This window comes from Alosa alosa, chromosome 22, assembly GCF_017589495.1.
Source record: "Alosa alosa isolate M-15738 ecotype Scorff River chromosome 22, AALO_Geno_1.1, whole genome shotgun sequence".
Lineage (NCBI taxonomy): Eukaryota > Metazoa > Chordata > Actinopteri > Clupeiformes > Clupeidae > Alosa > Alosa alosa.
In genome coordinates, this window is record NC_063210.1 from 6,844,106 (window position 1) to 6,869,369 (window position 25,264).

At 41.2% G+C, this 25,264-nt stretch overlaps 4 protein-coding genes and 2 non-coding genes across 6 annotated transcripts in view; all 6 read left to right on the forward strand.

Moving 5' to 3' along the window:
- The first annotated feature begins 696 nt into the window (after positions 1-696).
- Positions 697-11,421, forward strand: gspt1 (G1 to S phase transition 1). Its single transcript, XM_048233326.1, has 14 exons — positions 697-1,146; positions 2,129-2,170; positions 3,288-3,521; positions 3,731-3,764; positions 3,961-4,038; positions 4,485-4,665; positions 5,409-5,563; positions 5,720-5,860; positions 5,984-6,077; positions 7,325-7,405; positions 7,696-7,869; positions 9,646-9,735; positions 9,845-10,013; positions 10,809-11,421. Exons 1-14 carry the CDS (start codon positions 984-986, stop codon positions 10,859-10,861), a joined length of 1,689 nt encoding a protein of 562 aa, XP_048089283.1. The 5' UTR covers positions 697-983; the 3' UTR covers positions 10,862-11,421.
- Positions 11,422-11,540: 119 nt separating this feature from the next.
- Positions 11,541-17,464, forward strand: rsl1d1 (ribosomal L1 domain containing 1). The gene is made up of 10 exons (XM_048233327.1): positions 11,541-11,723; positions 12,171-12,310; positions 12,799-12,937; positions 13,803-13,951; positions 14,074-14,175; positions 14,632-14,725; positions 15,724-15,855; positions 16,286-16,363; positions 16,740-16,814; positions 16,949-17,464. The coding sequence occupies exons 1-10, from the start codon at positions 11,649-11,651 to the stop codon at positions 17,096-17,098; spliced, it is 1,134 nt and encodes a 377-aa protein (XP_048089284.1). The 5' UTR covers positions 11,541-11,648; the 3' UTR covers positions 17,099-17,464.
- Positions 14,406-14,536, forward strand: LOC125288069. Its single transcript, XR_007192439.1, has one exon. It is a non-coding gene; the product is annotated as a small nucleolar RNA SNORA55 (small nucleolar RNA).
- Positions 16,463-16,592, forward strand: LOC125288070. Its single transcript, XR_007192440.1, has one exon. It is a non-coding gene; the product is annotated as a small nucleolar RNA SNORA55 (small nucleolar RNA).
- A 2,384-nt stretch (positions 17,465-19,848) lies between the features above and the next one.
- Positions 19,849-23,128, forward strand: LOC125287614 (tumor necrosis factor receptor superfamily member 17). The gene is made up of 3 exons (XM_048233539.1): positions 19,849-20,747; positions 21,535-21,675; positions 22,758-23,128. The coding sequence occupies exons 1-3, from the start codon at positions 20,585-20,587 to the stop codon at positions 23,015-23,017; spliced, it is 564 nt and encodes a 187-aa protein (XP_048089496.1). The 5' UTR covers positions 19,849-20,584; the 3' UTR covers positions 23,018-23,128.
- A 323-nt stretch (positions 23,129-23,451) lies between these two features.
- snx29 (sorting nexin 29) overlaps positions 23,452-25,264 on the forward strand; it is a 102,699-nt gene continuing 100,886 nt past the window's right edge. Inside the window, 1 exon segment of the mRNA XM_048233737.1 lies at positions 23,452-23,939. Within this exon segment, the coding sequence (XP_048089694.1) occupies positions 23,933-23,939 (7 nt within the window). The 5' untranslated portion in view covers positions 23,452-23,932.

Below are 25,264 nucleotides of genomic sequence, written 5' to 3' on the forward strand. Positions count from 1 at the left end.
AATATAATGCTTTTACAAGCTTTTCACCAGGGCACTGTGGGCTATTGTGACACAAATTTAATTGATAAGGACTTCGTTGTCATTTATTTGTAATGAATAGCCCAATAATGCCGCATGAAATTGTGGATTGATCCACTCACTTTCATTTGCAATTAGGCTATGCCCATGCAGTCACCTAGGAATACTTGCCAGGTGACGAATAACCATGTGTGAATAATAAAATATCTGAGAATTTCAACACATTATAAAATAAAATATAAAATGTCCTTAAAAAGGACTGATTAAGAAAATCCCAGAGTAAATGTCACATTTCAATTGGTGACTGGCGACCTCTGGTGGTAGACAGAGAGCTTGAACACAATATTAGGCTATTCTGAGATCGGCTTCTTGGGTTAGTTAGCCAGATTTCGTTAGCCTGGTGGACTAGACTAAATTAATTTGAAATTTATTTAAATGTAAAATAATTTGATCCTCGACTTTACTTTTTGTTATTCTTGGCCTACTGTAGCCTTTTACTATAGTCTAAGCTTGGTCTAGTAAAAAATAATGTAACAGAATACACAAATGAGATTATGTACGAAAATGAAAAGATGCACAGATCGATATGCCTTGAATTTTAAGCGTAATGTCATTCGTAGCCAACTGTAAAATAATATAAACCCCATTTCCCAGAATTCCTCACTGAATGCCATAGAACGCACACACGAGGAGTTGCGTTGTGTCTGTACAGGATCCACGTCCCTTCTGAGGTTGATGAATCAGTGAGCTACCGGTGCTTGTGCATCTGACTAAAGCAAGACACCAAACCGCCGAGCTTCATTTTGGAAACGCAGTTTGATCATTTTATGGTGGTGGCAAGCCTTGTCGATAACTGCTTACAGGAGTAAATAAAAGGTAAATTTAGCTAGCAGGCTAGCTAGCTGGCCAGCTTACACTGCTTTAACGTTAGTGAAGCAACAATATATAGCTGGCTATAACACGCGATGGACCCTCAAGATACAGCCCCTGATTCCTGGGAACAGGAGGACGATGTGGAGGCCCCAGCGTTGGATGTATCTTCTGCGTTCATTGGGCTCAATGTAAATGCACCCGAGTTTGTTCCGACCTTTTTGCAGGGAGGGCCTTCGGTAATTCCAGTGTCTGACGGTAAGTTCATGTGGCGAAGGAAAAACACATACTCGACAGTTTTCAAAACAGCGTTTAACGTGACATTGTGGCGCAGTTAATTGCCAGAATGAGCTGTCCTATTACACTGCTTAATTATACAAATACGAACACAATGACTGATAGTAATGTTATCTCCACCAGCTAGTGGTAGGTTTGGTTCGAAGTTACCGTTCGCTGGCTAACAGTTAGCTGCTGCTAGCTAAATGTCAACCAGGCAGCCAACTCTCAGCAGATGACAGAAAACAGTGCGTCTACAGCTTAGGCTGTTGTAACAAACAACGATGCGTTTAATTTAACGTTGGCAGATTCAGATGTCATCAGAAAACGAACAACAATGGTTTGTTAAGTGGGTTTAGTAGCTAAGTTAGTAAATGAACTGACAACTTCTCGACTACAATGTTGCATCATTTGGCATTCATTACGAATTTGGTGGTGACATTGTTTTTCCGTACTTGACACGTATTTTGAACAACACGTTTTCTGTCAATTCATTCCGGGCTTCGTTTGGTTTTGAAGGAGGTAGTAGTCAGTCTGTCATTACTGCACCTGCAACCTAGTGTCATCAAACGTGCGCATACGTTTGCATACATTCTTTGCGTGTCACATAAAGCCTCCGTTGACGTAATGGGTGCCACCTTGTGATAGAAAATGTGATTACCTTTCACCAAGAAATCATGTTGCCGTCAAGATGATCTTTTTAAAGTTTTTAAATATATATTATTTAAAAAAAAAAAAAAGGTTTATATACACAGCAATACTTATAGATCATTCTTATTCTGTGACTAAAAATTATTAACAATAGGCCAATTTAGCATTCGTACTATCAGTGCACCCCTTTGCTTCTTCAGGTAATAAAGCTAATTTCTTTGTGACTGTAAGACAAGACGAGTGTCCAGTTATCCTTGCTCCCTCCAAAACCCCCAAAATGATTTTCTGTTATTTCTCATTCATCTTCCTATAGGAGCAGACATAGCTGCTAACAAGGACGTTTCAGGAGTTGTTGGTAAGGCTGTTTTTATAATGACACAATTTTAAGGTGTTCACCTAGACCTTCATTGTGCCAACTTCCCTGTCTGTATCACAACAACGTAATTAAAACAACCCCATCATTTGTGTGTGCCTTTGTCTTGACCAAAAGGTATAGTGCTTTCTCTCACTTCAGTATCAACCTAACGGTGTCCAGCACATGGGTTGGTATGCTGGTGTCCTCCTTCCGTTGGTCAGGCAGCCATATACAGGCCAACCAGCGCAGTTTAAAACTGGCTTGAAACTAGATGTCCCCATCGACTCACGTTACATGCCTTATTTAACTCTACGCTCTGCGTTGCCACTACAGCTTGGCAGAAAGACAAGACCCAAACACTTGTTAAAGGGAGATCACCACAGCAATGCTGGTGGTAATGTGCAGTGATCCACCTGCTTGGATTCTAGAGTTCGCAGAGGAAGTTGGTCTTGTTCGGACTCATAGCCTTTGTTAATGCTGTATAAAATAAATGCATAGTCACGGTTCCTGTACATTTACTTAATTATTGTGTGTCAGTGTCATTAGTCCATTTCAGGTCCGTTTCAGCTTTGGGGGAAAATCTAGTGGTGTACGAGTACAGTGGTGACCCTCCAAATTGTTTACTGTAGCTGTTTGTGAATAGCAAGTGTGCTGAAGAAAATGGGTTTTTCTGATTGGTCAGTGGAGAGCATAATTCCTCAGACGACTCAATGTTCTGCTTATTTTCTGCTTTGGAGGGATCATTCAATCATAAGCCGTGTTTTCATGCATTGTGTCAAAATAGATCCCTGACTTGAATACGACACTGTTTATAGGGCCATTGTGAACTCGGTGCCAAGGAGTCTAGTGCTGTACTTGTAGAGCTGGTTTCCTTATATGATGATACTTCTGGAGACCTTGACAACACACCACTTAGAATTGTAATATACCAACTAACTGACCCAGTCAAAATCATTAAGTCAAGGGGAGATGCAAGTGTGTCTAAGTAAGTGGAGTGTATGTGTCATAGTATTTTGACCAGTTAGTTATAGAACATTTTAATTTATAATCTGAAGGGAAAATTAATAAATGAATTGAATAGTTAAATTAATATGTTTCCCTGTGTTTCTTTGTGCAGCAGTGGAGAATGGCGAGACAGAAGCGGCCGTTGAGGAGACATGGGAGGAGAAGGTGAAGCCGGACGAAGAGGAGCCAGGAGGCGGGCCCCTAGCAGAGAGCGGGGGTCCCGAACTGGACGAGGGCCTGGAGGAGCTGGAGGAAGAAGAGGAGCTGCCCGTGCCCAAGCCACCCCCCGCAAAGCCTGATGCCCCCAAGAAGGAGCACGTCAATGTGGTGTTCATTGGGCACGTAGGTTAGTCTGCCTTCAATATGGCATTTTTATTTATTTTCTGGCCGAGGTAGAGTTTGAGAGAGAGTGCTGACCAGCTGTCTAGCATATAATCAAATTTGTGATGTGAACCTGCTGCGTCATCAGGGTATTTCCCCTGCTTTTTGTATTTCTGTATTGTTGGTGTGTGTTTGGTCATTTAATGTGTCTGCCATTTCTTCTCCCCTGAATAGATGCTGGAAAATCAACAATCGGAGGACAAATCATGTGAGTTATGAATTGTGGTAATTCAGAGCATCTTCTGACATTCTGCAAAATCTGTTAAACTGTTGAAACAAAATCTGTTGAAAGTACTATCTCTGGAAGCTGTTCTCTGCTGTATTTAAGGTGAAGTATGTCATTCAGACCACCTCCCCCCAGTTGGCCATTAAAACCACCCCTGACTCTCAAATTCCCACTCCAGGTATCTGACAGGAATGGTGGAGAAGAGAACCTTGGAGAAGTATGAGAAAGAGGCCAAAGAGAAGAACAGAGAGACTTGGTAAGTAGCATTTGCACTGAAAATAGCTGACCTTGTTGCTCTTCCATTTTCATTCGTCACAGGGTTTAAATGCAGCTAGTGATAATTGAGAGCATCCACTTATTTATACTGGTGTGTGCATTGTACCATGTTCGTAGCTTCCTATTTATATACTTATAGATAATGCCTTTATATAATAACTATAGTAATTTAACTGTGCTTCATAAAGGAAACTTTTTCACTCTGATTTTATAGTGTTGCAACATACCTCCTTGCTTATTGCAGTGTATTGAATCATAACTTCAATATTATGATGCATAACGTACCACCAGATTCTTTCTTGAATATACAGCCCTAGTGCTGCATTATTAACCAACATCTCCATGAGAGGAATAACCAACTGTAATCTACATCTGGTGGTGTTCTATGACTGAATCCATCCAGTGATCTCTCCCGCGTTCTCACAGGTACCTCTCCTGGGCCCTGGACACCAACCAGGAGGAGAGAGACAAGGGCAAGACCGTGGAAGTGGGCCGCGCATACTTTGAGACGGAGAAAAAGCACTTTACCATCTTGGACGCGCCCGGCCACAAAAGCTTTGTGCCCAACATGATTGGCGGAGCATCACAAGCTGACCTGGCAGTCTTGGTGAGCGTCCTGCAGTCACTCTGTCACTCTGCAGAGGCGCGAGTGTGTGTGTGTCGCAGTAAGATGTCGAGTGGGCGCCTCCAGCTGCAACCTTTTTGATGGGTCCTGTCAGCTGGCTGGTTTACCCTGACAAATGACCGCTCAGCGTCGCTGAATGTTTACTGCTTGTTTAGCGCTCCGAGTTATGGGCAGCGGCAGGAGAGCCACATGTGTTTGGAGAGAGGGAGAGGCTAAAGAGAGGAAGATCAGAAGAACACTCTAGAATGGATAGAGCAGTCAGTGAGATGAACAGGTCATGAACAGGTGTGCCTGTGCTTTTCATTTTGTTGCCCTCTACAAAAGCCAGTTACATTTCTGACCCTTATTTATTGCCTCTATTATTGAGTCACTATAAATGGCTCTTCACAGAATCATTACCTGCTGTTATCAGCGCTTTTTTAAAAGTTATCAGCCTAGTTAATGAAGGCAGCACAGATGCAATCAATCTGGAGTTCCTAAAATGTAGGACCTAAATCGTTACAGCTAATGAGGCCATCTGGTGGTTGAACATCATTTATTTGGTATATTCACATGGACAAATGTTATAACGAGCTGTAAAATGTATTGAGTAGCACTGCTGTTTCAAAACAGAGACAATTTGGCTGGACAAGAAGTGCTTGCTGGGTATATGTGTAGGGTCTTGCCCTTGGTCTTTTACCACAGTGGCTCAGCTGCTGATGACTGGTTGTTTCGTCCTCCGACAGGTGATCTCGGGCCGGAAAGGCGAGTTTGAGACGGGCTTCGAGAAGGGAGGTCAGACCCGGGAGCATGCCATGCTGGCCAAGACAGCCGGAGTCAAACACCTGATTGTCCTCATCAACAAAATGGACGACCCCACGGTCAACTGGAGTCTCGAGAGGTGAGTTACACCGCAACCAAAAACTCTCCACTTGGCTCAAAAAGTGGCTATACAGGCCAGACGGACCTGATCCTTGAATAGGCTGTTTAGCAATTCCAATAAACCACTTACGAAAAAGCCATACAGTTTCAGCCAATGTCTGCCTGCTTCTTGTAGGTATGAGGAATGCAAAGAGAAACTAGTGCCATTTCTTAAGAAGGTGGGCTTCAACCCCAAAAAAGACATCCACTTCATGCCCTGCTCCGGCCTCACTGGAGCCAACCTCAAGGAGCCGTGTGAACTCTGTCCCTGGTACACGTAAGTATCCTCTCCTGATTAGTCCCGTGTGTGTGTGTCTGTGTGGAAGTGAGCAAAACTGTCTGAATAAGTAGTTTTTGGAAACGGTTGTGTAAAACTTTTCTTTTTTTGTAATGATTACAGGGGATTACCATTCATTTCTCATCTGGACAGTTTGCCAAACTTCAACAGATCATTAGATGGGCCTGTTAGATTACCCATAGTAGACAAGTACAAGGTAAGCTGATCCTCGCCTGGCAGTCACACACATCATTGTGATGTTAACCTTGGGCCTGGTAATTTTCTTTCTCAATGTAGCTGCACAAATGAGTTTTGTTAATGGGCCTCAGGCTCAATCAGTGCAGTTTGAAGTAGAGTGCCAAGATGAACTTTGTTCATTTAGATGTGAATGTTTCATAATTTTTGTCACTCTGTTTATGCACGCTGAATGTAAGTGTTGTTGTGTCGGGCGACGTGTTTGAGTGACTCTCGGATCCAAATGAGATGCAAATTCTCACTGTTGCCTTCTCTCAGTCTACTTTCTTCCTCTCCTCTGCTCACCCTCCCTCTCTGTCTGCTGTGTTGTGTAACGGAGACGTTTCGTTATGAAACCAAGAAGCTCAGACTAGGCCCTACATGCAGTGTAAATAATGAGATTGAGGTCAAGTTAATTGCATGCTGTTTATGTTGTCTGTGATGATTAGTCGCTGATGGTTAGTATGTCGAAAGGGGAAAAAAGATCCGTAATCTCATAAAGTCAGCCTCGCCAAAGACGGGTTGGAATATTGACCCACAAACGTTTCAAATTCAAATCATCATTCAAAATATCACTTGTCTTTACTAACCAACTACAATTGTTGGCTGTCTGACGTGATGGTCATCATCATTATTTCATCAGCCCTATTGTTGGGTGAGGAACAGTAAGAGGATTATGATATTCGGCTGTGCTCATTTGTGAGCAGGTGGCATCGCTCTGTGCATGACGCACAGCCCTTTGAAGTTACCACCATCTTACCACACGTGACGTGGGGACAGGGAGGTGCACATTCACAAAGAAATAATCTTAGTCAGCTCTTTGGCTCAGCCATTGGATTTAAATGATTATTTCAATGTGTGGTCAGAATTAATACTGCAGATTAAGAGAAGCAGTATAGCAGGCATGTAGAAGCACATTGTAAAGACAATTAAAGATTGTGAAAACATGAATGTTCTCGAATGTCTAGTTGCATGTTGCAATATAACGACATGGCTTATTGTTTGTTCACCTGGGAGTTTCTGCCCCCTTTAAGGCAACAAGGTCACTTTTCTTTCAATGCCTTCATTCCCTGTATGACCCCTGACCCTAGAGACAATTGACACAAGGAAACCGTTACATGGGAGATAGACATCTTACTGCCTGATATCTCCTGTCAACCGCAGTGCTGGTTTGTTTGACGGCCCCTGTGTGTAATGTAAGCCTGCGGTTCTGCCTCTCATCATGTGTAGGACATGGGAACCGTGATCCTGGGGAAACTGGAGTCAGGCTCCATTAGCAAAGCACAGCAACTTGTCATGATGCCAAACAGGGTAAGGTGATGCTTGCAATTACTGTTAATTTCTATTGTGCAACAAACTCTTTCAACCAACTCATGTTGTCATTGCTATTTGTTTAAAGCACACTGAACATTGGAATTTCACTAGTGGAGTCACTTTAACATGACATTTGTCTTAAAAGGTGAAAAAGAAACGTTACCATTACCAGTAAAACCAGGCACTGCTGGTCCTGTGCCTGTTTAAGTGTGTGCTGTGGGCTGTGTCTCTGAAGTGGGTTGTTAAGCAGCAGTTACAATACTGCGAGCATTGTCTTATCTTGGCAGCACACCGTAGAGGTCCTGAGTCTGCTCTCGGATGACATCGAGACGGACGACGCGATGCCCGGCGAGAACCTCAAGCTGCGGCTCAAAGGCATAGAAGAGGAGGAGATACTGCCCGGCTTCATCCTATGCAACGCTGAGAACCTCTGCCACACAGGGAGGACGTTCGATGCCCAGGTACGAGGCAGTAGGATGGTGGAAGGCCACAGCTGAAACCTGTGTCTGTTCACCCTAGTCATATTAAACGGATTCTCAAGGCGTAATGTTAAATATAAATTTTCTGTTCAGGTCTAATCTCTATGTTCTGCTGGTTCACATTTGTGATGGAAGTTATTATTGTAGATAGATACTTTATTGATCCCCAAGGGGACCTTCATGTTTCTTTTGTGGACATTTTCAGCTTTCTTTTACATTATTGGTTAAAAATGATAGAAGAAAAATGAAATGGCACAACCCAGAAAAAGGTTCTGGCAAAGGCCACACCCAATCTGCGAGCACTTAATTTTTCTGGGCTTTTCAAAGAACATCTCTAAGGCTCTTTGGTAATTGAATTGAATTGTTGGGGGGCCATTAATGCTGACACGCATGCACGTAGCCAGATGCTCTCCTTGTAGTCTATTTCTCAGTCCCAAAACAACAAACCCACGTATAAAAAAGTAAATACTCACTTTTCTTCTACATCACTCCCACAGTTACCATACAACTCACTCACAATTAACTCGAAAAGGACCTAGGCTACTTGATTGAAGTGCGACCGTTCGTCTCACCGTCAAGAGAACGCTGAAGTTATGAGAACACGTCTTTCTGATAAGAGAATGTAGGCTCCTATGTCTAATGCCGCAAACGTAGAAAAGGTCTGTTTGTGATAGCCTATTATAGCTAAGTGGACAGAATTTAGGCTATACGTATATGCCAACATATGCTCATATTTCCTTTAACTATCAGAAAGTTTAAACAGGCCTAGACTGTGTTCGCCTAGCTTTCCCATGCAAACATTACATGTAGCCCTACGCTAACGTTACAAGTCTAGGCTACAATTAACGTTAAGACCATACACCTTGTAGCACATTGGTTTACTCTATTGCATTACTTACGTTTTAATAATTTGTCGTTGAATGTTGATGGAGGCTCATCTTTGGGAAATCAGCTCTCTGGATAAAATTGTCAGCCGGAGCAAGAGTTCTCAGAGTTGACGACACCGGACGTAAATCCAATCAGCAGAAAGAACCGCATCACAACAGTAGGCTAAATCGCAACAAACTTTTTTTCCCCCATGTTAAATTCATTTCGGTAATCATGAATTGGTTTCTTTTATTTGATATAGGCTAGGAGAGGAGGATGCATGTTTCCCATTAGTGTCAATGTGTCAAAGCAGGCTTTGGATCGGAGGAATTGCTCAAGCGTAACATATGGCATAGGCTACAAGCGAATTCACGGCATACAAACAGCTTCGTGATTAAATATAACTAATATCATTTTTTATTGTCACCAGGCCTATAAGTAGGCTATTTATTGTGTAACCTACAAGTGAACGATGACACCATAGGCTACACTGTGGCGGAGCAAGACCCCATCAGTCGGATAGCTAAACAATGTAACCGTGTTCAGAACGTAGGCTAGCCATATGGGCTGCAGACTTGTCTTTGGGCTTGTAATCACCTGACACATCATGCCGCATATATGTCCTGAATAATGAGAGGCTAAGTGCGGATTTGATGCACTTAACTTACTCAAGACTTTCAGAAAACAATTTCGAGATGACGTTGGCCGTTGTGCTTTTACAGTGTGTTAAGTGAATCTCGTGATGTTATGTTGCAGCAGCGCTGAAAATCCAGCGGCGGCGCTGCGCCGCTGTTAAATACACTGTAGGGGAAACACTGATATATATAGTGTGTGGATACACAAACAGAATAGGAAAAGGTTTATATAATTACGTTTTTGTCTTTTTTTCAGATTGTCATCATTGAACACAAATCCATCATATGCCCAGGTTACAATGCAGTTCTTCACATCCACACCTGCATCGAAGAGGTGCAGATCTCCGTAAGTGTCTTTGAATCAGCCTCACACCTTTTGTCAACGTGGAACGCATCAGTTGTTAGGTTGCATACCAATGTGGACTTAATGTATGTGTTGCTCCGTCACCCTCCAGGCCTTAATCTGTCTGGTAGACAAAAAGAGTGGCGAGAAGAGCAAGACGCGACCCCGCTTTGTCAAGCAGGATCAGGTGTGCATCGCCCGGCTGAGGGCAGTGGGCACCATCTGCCTAGAAACGTTCAAAGACTTCCCCCAGATGGGCCGCTTCACGCTGAGGGATGAAGGTAGGCTAGTAGCGTATGTTTGTAGTCCCCTGCAACTGCTACTGACCGTTGTACATGTAGAGGTGTCTGCCTGTCATTAAGTCCTTTTGAAAGATGGACTGAAAAGATGCAGCCTTTAGATATTGTTATTTATGTTATCATGGCACTGATCCTTTCTGTAGTAAATGATGGAGACATGAGCTATGACATTTAGACGCACCAGCGCTTGTGCACACTTTCACTTTGAATGCATGAATGACTGAGGGATAAGAATTGTGAACACAAGTCTCAAAATAAAATCAATAGGCTAGTTTGTTTATTTTCTGAAGAGATGCACATTTTCCCCTTGGGATCTACAATATCATGGTCTCTACAGAAATTAATTAATTCTACCAAAGGAAAAAAAGGCCTTGTGAATGAAATTCAAGACTTGTAAACAAAATTCTTGCACACACCCTAATTATATCACACACACACACACACACACAGACGCATACATACAATGCCACCGAAGTAGGCTACCCTGGTTGTAGCTCGTTCATTTTGGCCTGTAGAAAAAAAAACAATGTGAATGGGTGTGAAGTTGGTATTAAATTTAATTCGAAGTGGTATTAAAAAGGTCTTTAAAAGTCTTGAATTTAAGTTGGAGGATCCTGGGGGTACGCTGCTAATATTTCACATAATATAATATTTGATGTTGTTTGTTTACTTTCAGAGTATTACTGTATTACACCAAAACCTCTCATACAGCAGCAAAGTTATGTGTGAAATCAGTTGAAGTATACAAAATCTAATTAAACTTGTCTTCTGTTGTAGGCAAGACTATTGCCATTGGCAAGGTGTTGAAGCTGGTGCCTGAGAAGGACTAATGTGGAGTTGCTGGACTGTCCCCTTGTGTACACTGGGATAGAGGGGGATGGTATCCTAGCCTACAGTCCTTTGTAGCCATCCCCTGCTCCACATTATCTACCCGCCAAGGAGCAATTTTAACACAACAAAAATCATGTTTGACAAAAGGAACTGATTGATGTTTTTAAGAAGAACAGTAATATGGAAGAATACAGTGTGTCAGCTTTCTCATATTGAGAGCTCAGCTATGCCACTCATGTAGCCCCAACTACCTTGGGTCAACCCATCACAACTCTAACATTTTAAAAGTAGGTGAAATTCTCTCTTCGTGTCTTTTGGAAAGGCAGAAAGAGATCTAGCAGAATTTTAATTCAGAATAGTCAGCCAACAGTAACAATTTATCAGAAGTACCCAATGCACTTGAAAAAAATCATGCTGATATGAATGACAAGTGTGTCCGTTCAGCTCCTCTTACCCTGAAATGAATTGGGCCTGGAGGCACTTCCACTGTTATGGCCTGTGTTGACCTGAAGCTGCAGTGCAAAATAAAGTACGGAATTGTGAAAGAACTCAAATTTCACATTGGCATGTGTGTTTGAGTTATTTGACTCAAATGTGTAGACATGTTGCTGGGACCAGCACTATTAAGCGGCCAGGATAACAGGACTGGACAAATATTTCGTTCGTATATGAACTAACTGCAATTAATTTAACGTAATAAGTTCATGCTCGCTGAGAGCTGTGGTGTAAACAAGAAGTTGACTGAATTTATGTGACGACATGTGACGTGGAGCATTTCATCTACGCATGCGTGCTGGAAGACCCACATGTGAAGGCAGCATGGCGGAGCAACAGGGAAAGTTGCAACTGGACCAAGCCCAGGTATTAAATCTTCTTAAATTATTGTAGGAAAGTAAAGACAACACACTAGAATCTGTATGGTGTATTGTTCATGTAAGAGTGGGTAAGATCTTGTTCTTAATGATGAACGGCAATGTATAACCTCAGACACTGAGATTAACGTGTTGTAACGTTAACGGAAGGCTATGCCACGAGGTGCAAACTCAGATGTTCAAACGTTGAATTAAGTTTATGTTAATGTGCAGTCTCTTGTTTGTTTGCTATTAGTCCAATGTGATGTGTTGCTCCACCATAAATATTATCTTTTTGTGATGTTGCTGGTTAGCTTTTTAGAAGGTAGAAAACCTAAGCATTAGCCACTTAGCTGGAATAGCTAACTTCTCTAACGGCAACGGTTGCTAACGTTACCCATCGTGTGGCATTGCACTGGTTTGTAACGTTGTTTTACATGTCTGTCTTTAATTTAAGGTGAAAAAGGCTGTGTTGGCACTTCAGGCCTTCCTTAAAAGCAAATCCACTTCAGAAAGCCTACTTCTGAACGAGAGTCAGCATATTTCTCTTATGTTAACACTATGGAAGATCCCAAGGAAAGAACAAACCATTCGCATGTGAGTATACAAGGCCTTAGCTGCTACTGTCAAACTTATTTTTGCAAAGACTGTCATTGTGAAAAGGTATTTTTGGACAGTTTCCCATGTTAATTAAGTGGCTACCCATAGATTGATTGATTGATAGGTAGATAGTAAGACACACAAGGTGCCTGTAGGCCTACTTGTTTGGAACATGCTGATGTTTGGCATTACATTTGTGAAGTAGCCTACTTGGCAGGTTTGTCTGATAGGGGTGCCAGTTAAGAAATACTGGTTTAGGAGACTTGTCACCCTGGACCTTTAGGTCACTACCTCAACATTGTCCTGGAATTGTTTGAGGGACATTCAGATGGAAGCCTCATGGTCAATTATTCAAGTCCAGTGTTGTTAAAAAGGTTTTGGTCATAATAGTAATGGACAATGTTAAAATATCAAATGTAGACCTGTTATGAAATGTCAGAACTGTTAACTTTGGTGTATCTGTGTTCTTATGTGATGTCCTTTAGTCCTTTACCCCATGGCATCCGCACAGAGAACGGTGAGGTGTGCCTCTTCACAAGAGATGAACCCAACATGACTACAGACCAGACAGAGAGGTTTTACAAGAAGCTGCTCACAGAACGAGGAGTCAAGAATGTCACAGAGGTACAGTTACATACATATATATATAAAACCCTTGAGATGGTTGTGGAGATGTTTTCAGTGTGTATGAATTGGATAGATGAATTGTTGTAACATAGCACTGGATAACAGCCATCTGGGTTCATATGATGTGGTTGATTTTGTTTAGACATGCAACAGAGGAATCCAGCCCCACAGTGGCAGTGTGAGGGACTGGCGTACTTACTGTTGCTATAGGAATTCAAAGATTAATCCGGACAAGCTTCTCGCTCCCAATTGGGACCAAATTGAACTTGTCTCTCTAATTTTGATACAAAGACTTCTTTTTATTCTTTTAACCTTGATTGGGTCTGATCATAAATGTGTTATGGTGAAACTGAAATGAACAAAATTAGGTGCAATCTGCTGTTTTTAATTCTGTAAACTTTTTGTCAAATACAGATAATTTCTCCTCACCATCAAGTGTTGGGGCTGAAAAAGACCTCTTGTTTCCACACACACTTCTGTCTTTGTAAATGTGAAACAACGATATATTTTTTTTTTTTTAAGTATATTTTTTTAGGCTTTTTATGCCTTTTAATTAGATAGGACAGTGGAGATTGACAGGAAGTGAGCGGGAGAGAGAGTTGGGGTGGGATCCGGAAAGGACCACGGGGCGGCAATCGAACCCGGGACGCCGGCGCACGGCGCAGGTGCCCCAGCCAGTCGTGCCACCGCTGGGGCCTAAAACAACCATTTTAGCTTGGACCAAGCCATAAACAATCTTAGCCAATGCTTCAGGAGCCCGAATGGGAAGAGTTTAATTTGATTGACCGACGGAACGCAAGACTAAATCACGTGCGGCATCTTTCAAACCTTGTGCTTTGTTGGTGTTTCTTTTCCATTCTAGGTGATGCCTTTCAAGGTGTTGAAGACAGAATACAAGGCCTTTGAAGCCAAAAGAAGGCTGCTTGGCAATTATGACCTCTTCTTGTCTGATGCACGCATTCGCCGCCTCCTGCCCTCTCACGTTGGGAAACATTTCTATGAATCGAAGAAGTAAGTTAATCAAATGCAATTTGTTAATGTTATTGGTCATCGGTAAAATAATATTTGGAGGTAAATAGACAAATTTAACTCCCTGGCTGAAGATAATTTTTTCTTTGTTCTTACTACTTCAGAGCTCCGTTGTCTGTAGACCTGCAGGCTAAGAACCTGGGCCAGGTTATGGACCGTCTCATCCAGGGCACCACAATAACAGTTGGCAAGAAAGGCCCGTGCTGGTCAGTCCCCCTGCACACTTACAGATCAGATGAAGCTTAACCTTTTGTACAACATTAATGTGGGATATTGGCTTTGGAGAGAAGTGTATTGCAGTATTATTTGTTGTGATTGTAATATAATCGTCTAATAATGTGATGTAATAATGCCTGGTGACATTCTCTGTCCTCTTTAAGCGTAGCTGTTTTAAATCAGTTGTTTCCTTGAGTAGTTTTATGTGTAAAGTGTGATGGCACCGCAGCAAACCCTGCTCTTGCCCATCAGTGCTGGGCATGGGTAAAGATGGTGCCAGAGTGACTCGAGGTTAATCCAGACGAGTTTCCTCCTCCCATTGGAGCTTGTCTCTACAACTTTGACACAAAGAAATAAGACGCTGTGAAATAATTTTTTTGTCATCTGTTTGTCTGCCTGTCTATATCTGCTTGTGTTTTTATTTCTGAGCTGTTTGTGTCTTGCAGTATGACCCGCGTGGCTCACTCAGGGATGACAACTGATGAAATTGTGGAGAATGTCTCTGCTGCAATAGACACAATCACATCCAAGCTGGACATGGTGAGTTTGAACCTGTGAAGATCTGCCAGTGGCTCTGCTAAGCCCACGATTCGGAGAGAATATGCAAAGGCAGTGTTGACAGCAAGGCCCACACCTGGCTGTCAGGTGTTAGCTGTGGTGATAATCACCCATGTAGCCCAGCATAAATTAGTCTTGAGAAAAGTTGAGAGCAGCCATTTGCGTTCATATGATGTGGTTGATTTTGTTAAGACATGCAACAGAGGAATCCAGCCCCACAGTGGCAGTGTGAGGGACTGGCGTACTTACTGTTGCTATAGGAATTCAAAGATTAATCCGGACAAGCTTCTCGCTCCCAATTGGGACCAAATTGAACTTGTCTCTCTAATTTTGATACAAAGACTTCTTTTTATTCTTTTAATTTTGATTGGGTCCGATCATAAATGTGTTATAGTGAAACTGAAATGAACAAAATGAGGTGCAATCTGCTGTTTTAATTCTGTACACTTTTTGTCAAATACAGCTAATTTCTCCTCACCATCATTTTCTTAGTGCCAATCTTAGAAATTGTCAAGAGGGAATGTTAATTTGGTCTCCATGGAATATTGGGGTCAGCCTGAAAGCCATGAATGATTTTGATGGTAATTGTAAGCATGGTAATGAGATCCATTTGACTCAAACGTCACCAGAGGTTCGGTCTGTCCGGCCAGCCCTTCTGGTGCACTACACTTTTCAGAGAAAATACTACAGTGTTGGGAGCGGAATATGTCATAGTCTATATATCTGGTTAGGTACCATCTTATTGATTCCAAAAGGATTTTTTTTTTTCCAGAAGCCACTTGGCTAGTGAACCCATTTAAGTCTATGAACGTCTGTCTGGATATCGCACTTACCTTAATGTCTCACTAAATACTCTTTTCTTGATCTGGACTTTGACAGATGTTCTGTCTGTGTATTGTCTAAGTGTACAAAGATGGGCATTGCACTAAACACTATCGCTACTAGCACTGTTGCACTTTTTAACCACTGTCCCATTGCAGGTGGAGAAAGGCAAAATGATTAAGATCATCCACCTGAAGAGCCAGACCTCCGTAGCGCTGCCCATCTACACCTCCGACCTGACTCACCTTGCTTTGGTGGAGGAGGTGCGGAAGAATGCCTTTGATGAAAAGGTCAGTCATCAGTCAGTTAGTCACAGTCTTGGACCAAATAGTACGGCATCAACTGTTAAGTTATATCACAATGCTGCAAATAGACAAGGCTGGAGAAGTACTGTAATTATTTCTCTTCAACTTGAAAAAAAAAAACATTACTTCAAAATGTGTTTCCAAAATAGATACTCACACATTTCTCTGCTGTTCTTGAGTTCTGCTAGCAGTTTCTTCTGTCTTCTCTCTGCATAAATTGTACGCTTCCTATCGCTGTGCTTGGTGTTAACTATCTCCGTTATCTAGAGGATCCAACACATGGTGTGTCTGGCAGCGTGATGAGAATTTGTTTCAGATTGTTATGTCGAGTCATTTTTCTGTGAAAAACGGGCTGTAGAATGAAAGTTTACCAGCTGTTGTTTTCAGAGAGCATCTGTTTGTGCACCATTTTCAGAAGTCCAAGAAGAGAAAGGCCTCAGCAGTGAGCAACGATACTGATATGAAAGACCGCGAAGATGGAAGTCCGGAAAAGGTATGTCCATCAGAAGAAAAGTGTTTAGGTACATATTATTTGTTGAGGGACAAGTGAGTCCCATCATCAGTAAAGATTAGAGACACTGTGTGTGTGACGGCATCACAGCAAACCTGCTCCCCTCTGTCAGTGTTGGGCACGGGTACAGATGATGCCAGAACGACTCAAAGTTAATCCAGATGGGCTTCTTCCTTCTATCAGAACCGGTCTCTACAACTTTGACACAGAGATGAGATACTTGAGCGCCCTCTGGTGTCCACTGTAGGACATTTGATCTGTTATGTCTTGCTGTTTATGGGCAGTGCTTGCCAGATGCTGATCAGAGCAATGATGCTCATCAAACACGGAGTAATATTTTGGTGTCTAACTTTTTCAGAAAGAGGACGAAGATGATGAAGACATCCCACAGCTAGTTCCTATTCAGACAAAGGGCAAAAAAGTCAAGCCGGAGGTATGTTCGTCCCAAAATTTGATACAATTTCTAAAGTAAATTGCGTTCCCTTCACAACACTGGAAGAAGTTGAATGAAATCCTTTCCCAGCACACTGCATAAGTGTTTAACTGAACCTTCATTTCATTTGACAGGAGTCAACCAAGAAAGGCCTGAAGAAGGTGACCAAGCCATTGGTAGGCAGAGGGGGGAAACAAAACAAAACTGGACCTGGTAAAATGGCCAAGAAAACGATGAAAGGCCCCGCACAGAAACAGAAAAGAAAATCACCCAAGTCCTCTTAAAAACAACCATCTTTGTTTGTCCTTCTCTTGTCATCAAATAAAGACTTGTAACCAACTGCCAGCCTTTGTCACCATTTATGTGGCATGATGGCAGTCAATGACCTCTATGTAAAGAAGCATGGCATCAAAATGCTTTAGGACATTACACAATTTCCTATCCACATGACATGGTGCATACTGTATGACCGTGTAATTGTAATACACGTCAGGACTAATCCTTTAACAGCAGCCAACTGCTGGACTGACTAAATGGAGACCTAAATGAAATGCAGCTACCTGAATCTATCTTTTTGTACCAGAAAGATTCATCTGGCAATGTTTGTTCAGTTTATTTGCTCTGTAAATAATAAAAGACAATATACTCTTTGTTGTATGACTGTACCTTTTGTTAAACTCAGCAGCATATGACATACAGCCATTTAACATCTCGTCTGTTCAGCATATGATGTCCATTTATTAATAAATGTTTGCATGGATTGATGTTTGCGTTCGTCTGGGTAAACCTCTTGTGGAGTAATGGGATCAGGTGACAGCCTTTTGTGAAGGTAGACAGATCTTGGCATAGAGGCCAGGTGCTGTGTACTATACAGCAGCTGTGGACACATGACTAGACTGCTTTCAGTCCAATGTGAGCTCACTTTGGTAGTATTTTGCTTCAGTGTTCTGCAATAAATGAGTTTTGAAGTAAAAGGAGCCTGTAGAACAATCGGTTTAGGCAGATAAGGTTCCTGGAAGGGTAATCTTAACCTGAAAAGGCTTTATTTTTCTTATATTCACTTTGGAACAGCCAAGCTGATTTTTGTTTTTAATATTTTTGGACTCGTCATATGAAAAGATTGAAATTAGTCGACTTATGCGGAAAGGGCCTGTTTGTCCAAGCTAAACCTCCTTCTGCAGGGTTTGCTACATGTACCATGTAGGCTAGAGAACAGACACGGCATACATCCCTGACTAAAAGAACATTTGGGAACTGCATAAGGTGAGATGTTTTGCCAATGTTGTTTTCCGTGATGAAGTGTAGCCTACAGACATTTTAAACTGTTTCTTTTCTTATTGTTAGTATGCTACAGCCAGAGTTTCCTCCGTCAGACCATGGCCGGGATGTGGAGAAATCCAGGCGCTGTGCGCTACGCCCGGACAGGGATGCTGTTCAAAATGAGCCGTGTCTCTGGAGCAACTACCACAAGCCCATTATAGTGATTATAATTGGGGGAATGATGCTGGGCGCTGGAGCCGTGACATCCCTCCTGAGCTCCTTTGAGGGTACCGAAGTGCCTCCTGCTATTGGACCCGTATCCTACTCCATTGGATTCATTTTTTTGGTGCTTGGGCTGATCTGGTTGCCCATCATCAAGGACAAACTCAGGCGCAAAGGACGGAAGACGCGGAGAGGATCCATTGAGATGTGATTGTCTCAATGTATTGGTTTATTTGTTGGACAATACTGTTTTTCCACTTCTCGTAGCCTATTTTAGGAACCATTACTACTATTAGTTGGATTTAGGCGTGGTGATCACCTTGAATATATCTCTGCTTGCTTGACCATTATGTTCAAAAGGGAATAACTAAAAGGCAATGTAATGTATCATAAGGCTTACATTTTCATGTAATTTCTGGTAGGCCTAGTTCATTATTTTTCAACATGACATGATAAACACATATTTTTACAACTACTACTGAGTCTTTAAAGATAACTTGACAGGCTGCCAGTCACTGTCCAAAGTTAATGGTTTGCTGCGTACCTTGTCCTAGGCTATCTTGTTTCTTGATTCTGAACTCTCCTCAGTTCGAAAGACTCACGTTTTTTGTGCTGTCAGCGCCACTGTACACTTTCCAACACACCTGTGGAGGCGCATGTAGCCTACCTGTTGCCAAAATGGAGAAAAACTACGAGGGTATCGGTCGGTGTAAATGCGCGTTTTGGTTCGCCATCGCTCATGACATAATCGGATGTTTAATCCTTCTGAGTGGAGTGTTTTGGGACATTTTCTTCCACGACTTTCTTTTATATGCCGGCGCCGTTATAATCTTTCTCAGTCTCATCTGGTGGGTGTTCTGGTACTCAGGTAACATCGAGGTGCCACCAGAAGAGCTGGAAGACGACGTTTTTCTTTACAAGAAAGGCAAAGGAATTTCAGGCGCTGTGCGTAAAGTATCCAGTAGACTCACCAACAGTATACGAAACTCGTTCAGGAGGACTGGAAGGGGGAGTCCAAGGCCAGGTAACGGGACAGAAGACACACCACAAGTCCCTGGCGGTATTGCTATGACGCCCTGTGGAAACGCACACTCGGAACAACCTAAATTCAACAGAGAACCTTTGTCGGTATAATTCTAAGGTAATCTGGTGCACATTGTCAATAAAGAATGGTTGAATAGACATAGGCCTACTCAAAATGTATGGTTTATCTAAGCAACAAAACTATATTTTTGATGAAAGATAAGCTTATCTCTAGGTCAATGATCAACCAGTGTTTAAATCCCTGTTTACCTCTCATATTGGCTTTGCTGGATTTATCTTTTAGATAAACTGTAGACTTTGGTCTGTACGCTCTATCCAACTTGACTTTGGTATGGCATGTGATAATATTTTTAAAAATGTTTTTGGAAGAATGGAAAATGCCTCAAAGCCTGAATTACACAGAAGGTTCAAATGGATGGGTTCAACGCAGATTTTATATTTTACAGTGCTGTAACCTCTCTGTCTCAAATCTCACAAGCACTTTTTTCTTAATTCTGTGTTTCAGAGAACAGATGAACAGTAGACATGTCACTGCCAAAGAATAATTTCTTCAAAATGATGGGCCGAATGTTCGAACACTTTTTATTTTTTTTACTATTTAATAAAAAAAGATTGTTAATTTATTACAATTGTATGGACATATGAGTTACAAAAAAAAATGTAAATACACTTATACTGGCTTATATTTTTCAGTGCTACATGCTTCTGTCTTAATGACTCCAGGGATGTGACCATATGGCTTGTTTTGGGACAGTCATGTGCATATTCAAAAGGGTTCAAGGTTGGAGATCATGATAGAGGCATCAGCTGTGGACAGACTTATTCCTTGGATTCCATCTTTATTTATTTGTTTACATGTGTTCCACTCAGAACACGCAAATAATAAAAATGGTGAAAGTCAACAATAAGAAAAAACTGACTGAAAAAATGACATTATGGTCTGAAATGACATTTTTATGCATTACAAATTATAAACTGATGGCCTGGATTTTAAGACTTTTATGCTAATCGAATAATGTGCTCTGTTTGCTCAAATACACTTTTTGTATAACAGTTAGTTGCGTTTCACCAAAAAAGTTTTTGATTTTGTTTAAATATGTTAATTAATCATCTCTTTCAGTCTTACAAACCAAAAACAAAAGGTTCCTTTGCACAGCAAAGGGACTTCCCCTAAAATATTTACATATAGAGGTACTTAAAGCTGCGCCTAAATTCTGTCAGTGCAGCTTCGTTTCAGGGGGAAGATGCTGTTCTACCTCGGCCTAATAGTTTACATCAGTCCTTTGTCTCTGGCAGTCAAACAGTGTCCTGTGAATCACTACTACGATGGCCTCAGTGAGGAGTGTGAGCCTTGCGAATTACGGTGCAATTCACCACCAGCAACTTGCACAGCATCCTGTACTAAGAGTAAGTACAATTTGGATTTCTCTACAACAAAAACAAGAAATAAAGTCACAATGTGACACAATGGACAACAATTATTAGCATTTGCACTGACTTTGAAGAGTAACGGCAGTTACTTCCACTAGATGCCTGTGTTCGTAGTCGGTCCTCTGAGGAATCTTTTAACCAATGAACATATTTTCTAATGAACATATATCGAAATTGTGACACTTTCCTGACCTTGCCTGTCATATCTGTTTCAAGGAGTGCATCGTGTGGAGCTAACCAGGCTTACATTACCTGTTGTACACTGTTATAACTGTTTATGTGACGAATAAATCTATCTGAATCTGAATCTAAGGCTATGTTTTACACATGATACAGTAGTACAAACACGGCAGTCACAGACCATGTTGCAATAACCTGACAGATGTTGGTAGGAAATATGCCTTATTATCAAAAAACAAAACCAAAGTTTATATATGTCCTTTAATGCCATACTTACACCAGTAGACTTTGACAAGATTTGGAATTATTCTTGAAAGATTGTAGTCTTTTGAGAAAAGCTTGAATGGGGAGCATTAGTTAAAAGACTCCAATCTTTCAAGAATCTTTCCCAAATCTTGTCAAAGTCTTCTGATGTATAATGTGTTTAGTCTCATTTTCTCAAGACGGAGCTACCATTACATTTCATGACATTTCTGAAGCTCATCCAACCAACAATTTCATTTTCCATAGTAAAATACATTTCTTCTAATGATGTAATAATTATTTCTTTTCATGCTCGTCTTGAAAATAAATGCATGGCCAGATATGTCAGAGTCACAGGGCAACAACTCAAGAGTGCTTTTGGTGGTTTTGTTTGTTGTGTTCCTGGGAGTCTTCATGGCCATGTCACTGATCCTGCAGTATCTGAGAAGAAAGACTTGCAAAATTCACTCCAAACCCAAAGGTAACTTAAACGCATGGTTGCTGGCAAATGCCAAATCCTTATTAAACTTAAATGTTGGGTTGAACTAAGGATAAGGAATATACTTTTACCAGTTGTAGTTATGAGCATATAGATAGTCAAAGCTTCTTTTTTGGTAAGAACCAAAATAGTGTCGTCTCATTTTCTCAAGAATTGCCATGTATTTCTTAACAAATTAGTGTATAGCAAATGCAAACTAAATGTAATTTTGATGAAATTACCAGTGCATGAAAATATATTAACATAAAATGCAAAACAAACTTTTATTCGGAAACAGTTGGCGGGAGTCAAGAACAAACCCTGAATGTTATATGCTTCTTTCATAAAAAGCAAGATCGTCCTTATTTTAAGAGCTTAACAGCCCCACTATTGATAGATAGTTTAAAAGGTGGATGAGTGAATGGTTTGAATAAGATGGATGGATAAAAAGTTGGATGGAATGTGCCTTATATCCTTGTAGAATGGAGAGGCACAGAGACCGTTGAGCAGAAAGCAGTTTATACAGGTGCAGTCAGCTTAATTGACTCTTTGAGGGGGCCTAGTTGAGCAGCTGGCAGTTGATACAGGTGCAAATCAATTGAATTAGCCCATTGTGATGTCATAGTGCAAAGTCTATGGGGAAAAATAAGCTTGATTTTTGTTAATATTTCAAAAAGTATGAAGCTTACAGAAAAGAAAAGTAGCCTACATTGCAGAGTCATTTTCAAGACCTACATGACAAAGTTTGAACGAAGTTTCTACGTTAAACGGTTGAAGCTGAATTAGACGCAGAAATTTTGGTTAGAAGAATATAATAAGACTTCAGATAACAGAACGGTGCATTTTCATGCACTGTAACTCATCCATATAGCCTACAATGCAAGTTGACAAGCGAGTTCTTAAAGGGAGGATGAGTTGTTTTGATGTAAAAACAAGGGCTGAATTTGTGTGTCACACACAAAACTAAAATCTGCACATAAATGTGGGTGATTGAATTTTGTATAGGCCTATTTGAGTATCTGACATTAAGAATAATACTAGGCTAAACGTGACACTATCACAACTACTTAACGTGTGCCCCACAGTACCCTGCCAGGAGGAAACGGGACCAACAGAACTACAAGAAGCCTTATACATTGCAGGGACAGAGACCCTAGCTGGGGCTGGCCAAGCTATCCAAGAAGAGCAGAGTGAAGTAACTCCTAACTCCAGTCTGCCCCTTCCCTCCACTGAAGAAGGCAGAACCATGCTAGTGACAACGAAGACAGGACAGAACTATGGAAGCAGGATGCAAAGCACTGATAGCGGAGCTCTCTACCTGTGGAGGTCTGGATTTGTGCCCTGATTGAAGATCCCAAAGCAATCTTATCAAGGAGGGGGCTGTAACCATGAAAGGCACTATATGAATGCTACAATGTCAATGATCAATCATTTCTCTGTGTCTTATGATATTTATACACCTTACTTTTTTAAATTTATTTTATTTTATTTATTTCAAGTAGGCTAGACTACTCCACATGGTTGTGGTGATTTATCTGAAAAAGTTACAAAAAAAGGAAAACAATGAAAAATAGCCTACAGAAGTTATAAAGCAGTAGACAGAATTTTGGCCCATTTCTTTTCCTTTTAAGTAGGCATTTTTTTATTGTATCGAAAACAGTGGGAAAATCGGTTCAGAAAGCTCATCTTGCTGTCTTGACAACTACTTACACAGGCTTAAAATCATTATGTGGTTGGCCAACTCAGCAGCCATCTCTGTAACTTGATTTAATCACGTGACCAACCCAACCATGTCATGTGGCCACAATGCTGTGTCATGTGACACCATTAGCTGAGATGCTGTTTCATTTCCGAGTGTCCCAGCAACAGGGTCCGGAAAAATTTGTTACTAGGTTATTAATAAGTGACCCACATCACTGACATTAATTCTCCCGAGTGAAAAAGTGATACTGGTTACAACTGTAGCACAATGCTCTCGCAAACGTAACAAGCTACTACTCTTTTAAGATCTGTTTACAGTCTGGGGACAGGCCTTTGTAGCCTGCTAGCATCAAGAAGTGTGGAGTTGTACGAGCGCGCGGTTTAGATGTAGGAAAACAAACAGGACTTCTTGTCCATTGTGGTGGATCCAAAACATGATATATTAGAGCGAAGCGACTGACGCGAAGTCCAAATTGTAATGTTACATTGTGGAGGGGCACAGAACCATACGGATGCTGTGTGGTAAATCCCACCTTGACAACCTGACACGACTGTCAGAATGAACGGTGAGTCGTTAACAAGCTTGCGTTTATCCTTTCCCAAATCACTGCTGCTGTTTTGTATTATTTAACTGACAAGTTATCCGAACCCGTGGTTTGTGCAAGAGAAATCGATGTAGGTAATATTTTTACTTTCGCTTTACCTAGTGTTTCTTTTACTGTCTATGATGTTATCGCCCAGAGGACTTGATCTTCCTTACTCAACACCTCACAGGTTGTCGGTCACATGCTTTCTGTGTCTATGCGTTTGGTGTTTTGTATTTTGTGTTAGCTGGTATGGGAGACAGATGTTTAGAGTCATTTACATGACTAGTCAGCCTACTTCACTTAATGACGTGGCTAAGTGGATCAGAATCTGGAAAAAATACCTGAAGAAGATAGTAGGCTACAGTTCCCCCTCCCAGTTGGTTATAACATAATCCACAGACTTCTTAGTCAGCATTTTAGTATTTAAAGCACTTGTAAGCACAACGTATTTGCACTGGTAAACAGCAGTATGACTGGTCAGTATTTTGTTTGTTTCCAATGCATTGTCTTAAGAGCTCTTGGAACAAATTAAAAAAGTATTTGTATGACAATTGTTAGGCTACTGATGAAAATATTTACTGATAAAAATAAGCAATGAGATGAAACAACATTTTAAAAGTAAGTTCACCTCGACATGACTCAGTGACAAACAAATATGTAAGCTTATAGTGTGTGTATGAGCATGTGTGCTGTATTACTGTGTGACCACAAAGCAACAAGTATTTGACCAACTGGGACAAAAGTAGGAGGACCTTTGTTGTGATTAGGCTACAATTTAATTAGGTTAGTTGCAGTGCGGGGATATGCCAATTATTTGAAGAAATCTCCCTAACAGTTGGATGAAAAAGCCATCTTGTTAAGGTAATGTCATGTCAGCAGTGTTGGTTATATAAAGCAAGCACATCTACTGTATGCTAGTCTACTTTGCATTCTTAAGCAGCTGGCTGGTTTGATTGACCAGGTCCGTATATTGGTTTACAATGCATTGTCTTCAGAGGTCTTGCAAGAAGAAAAAAAGGTTTTGATATTGGCTAATTTTTTAGTGGATGATAATTTTGTCAATGGAGAAATAAGTGTCAGTACTGTATGTATGCATGTATGTATGTATGCATGTATGTATGCATGTATGTATGCATGTATGTATGCATGCATGCATGCATGTTCTTATGCAAATACAGTATGCATAATGTAGTCCCAATCCATTACTGTGCGGCCACAAAACTATAAGACTCATGAGGTGTTTGATAGATTCAGACAAAAGCGTGAGGACTTTGGTGGTGGACATGGGTGGTGGATACAAGGCT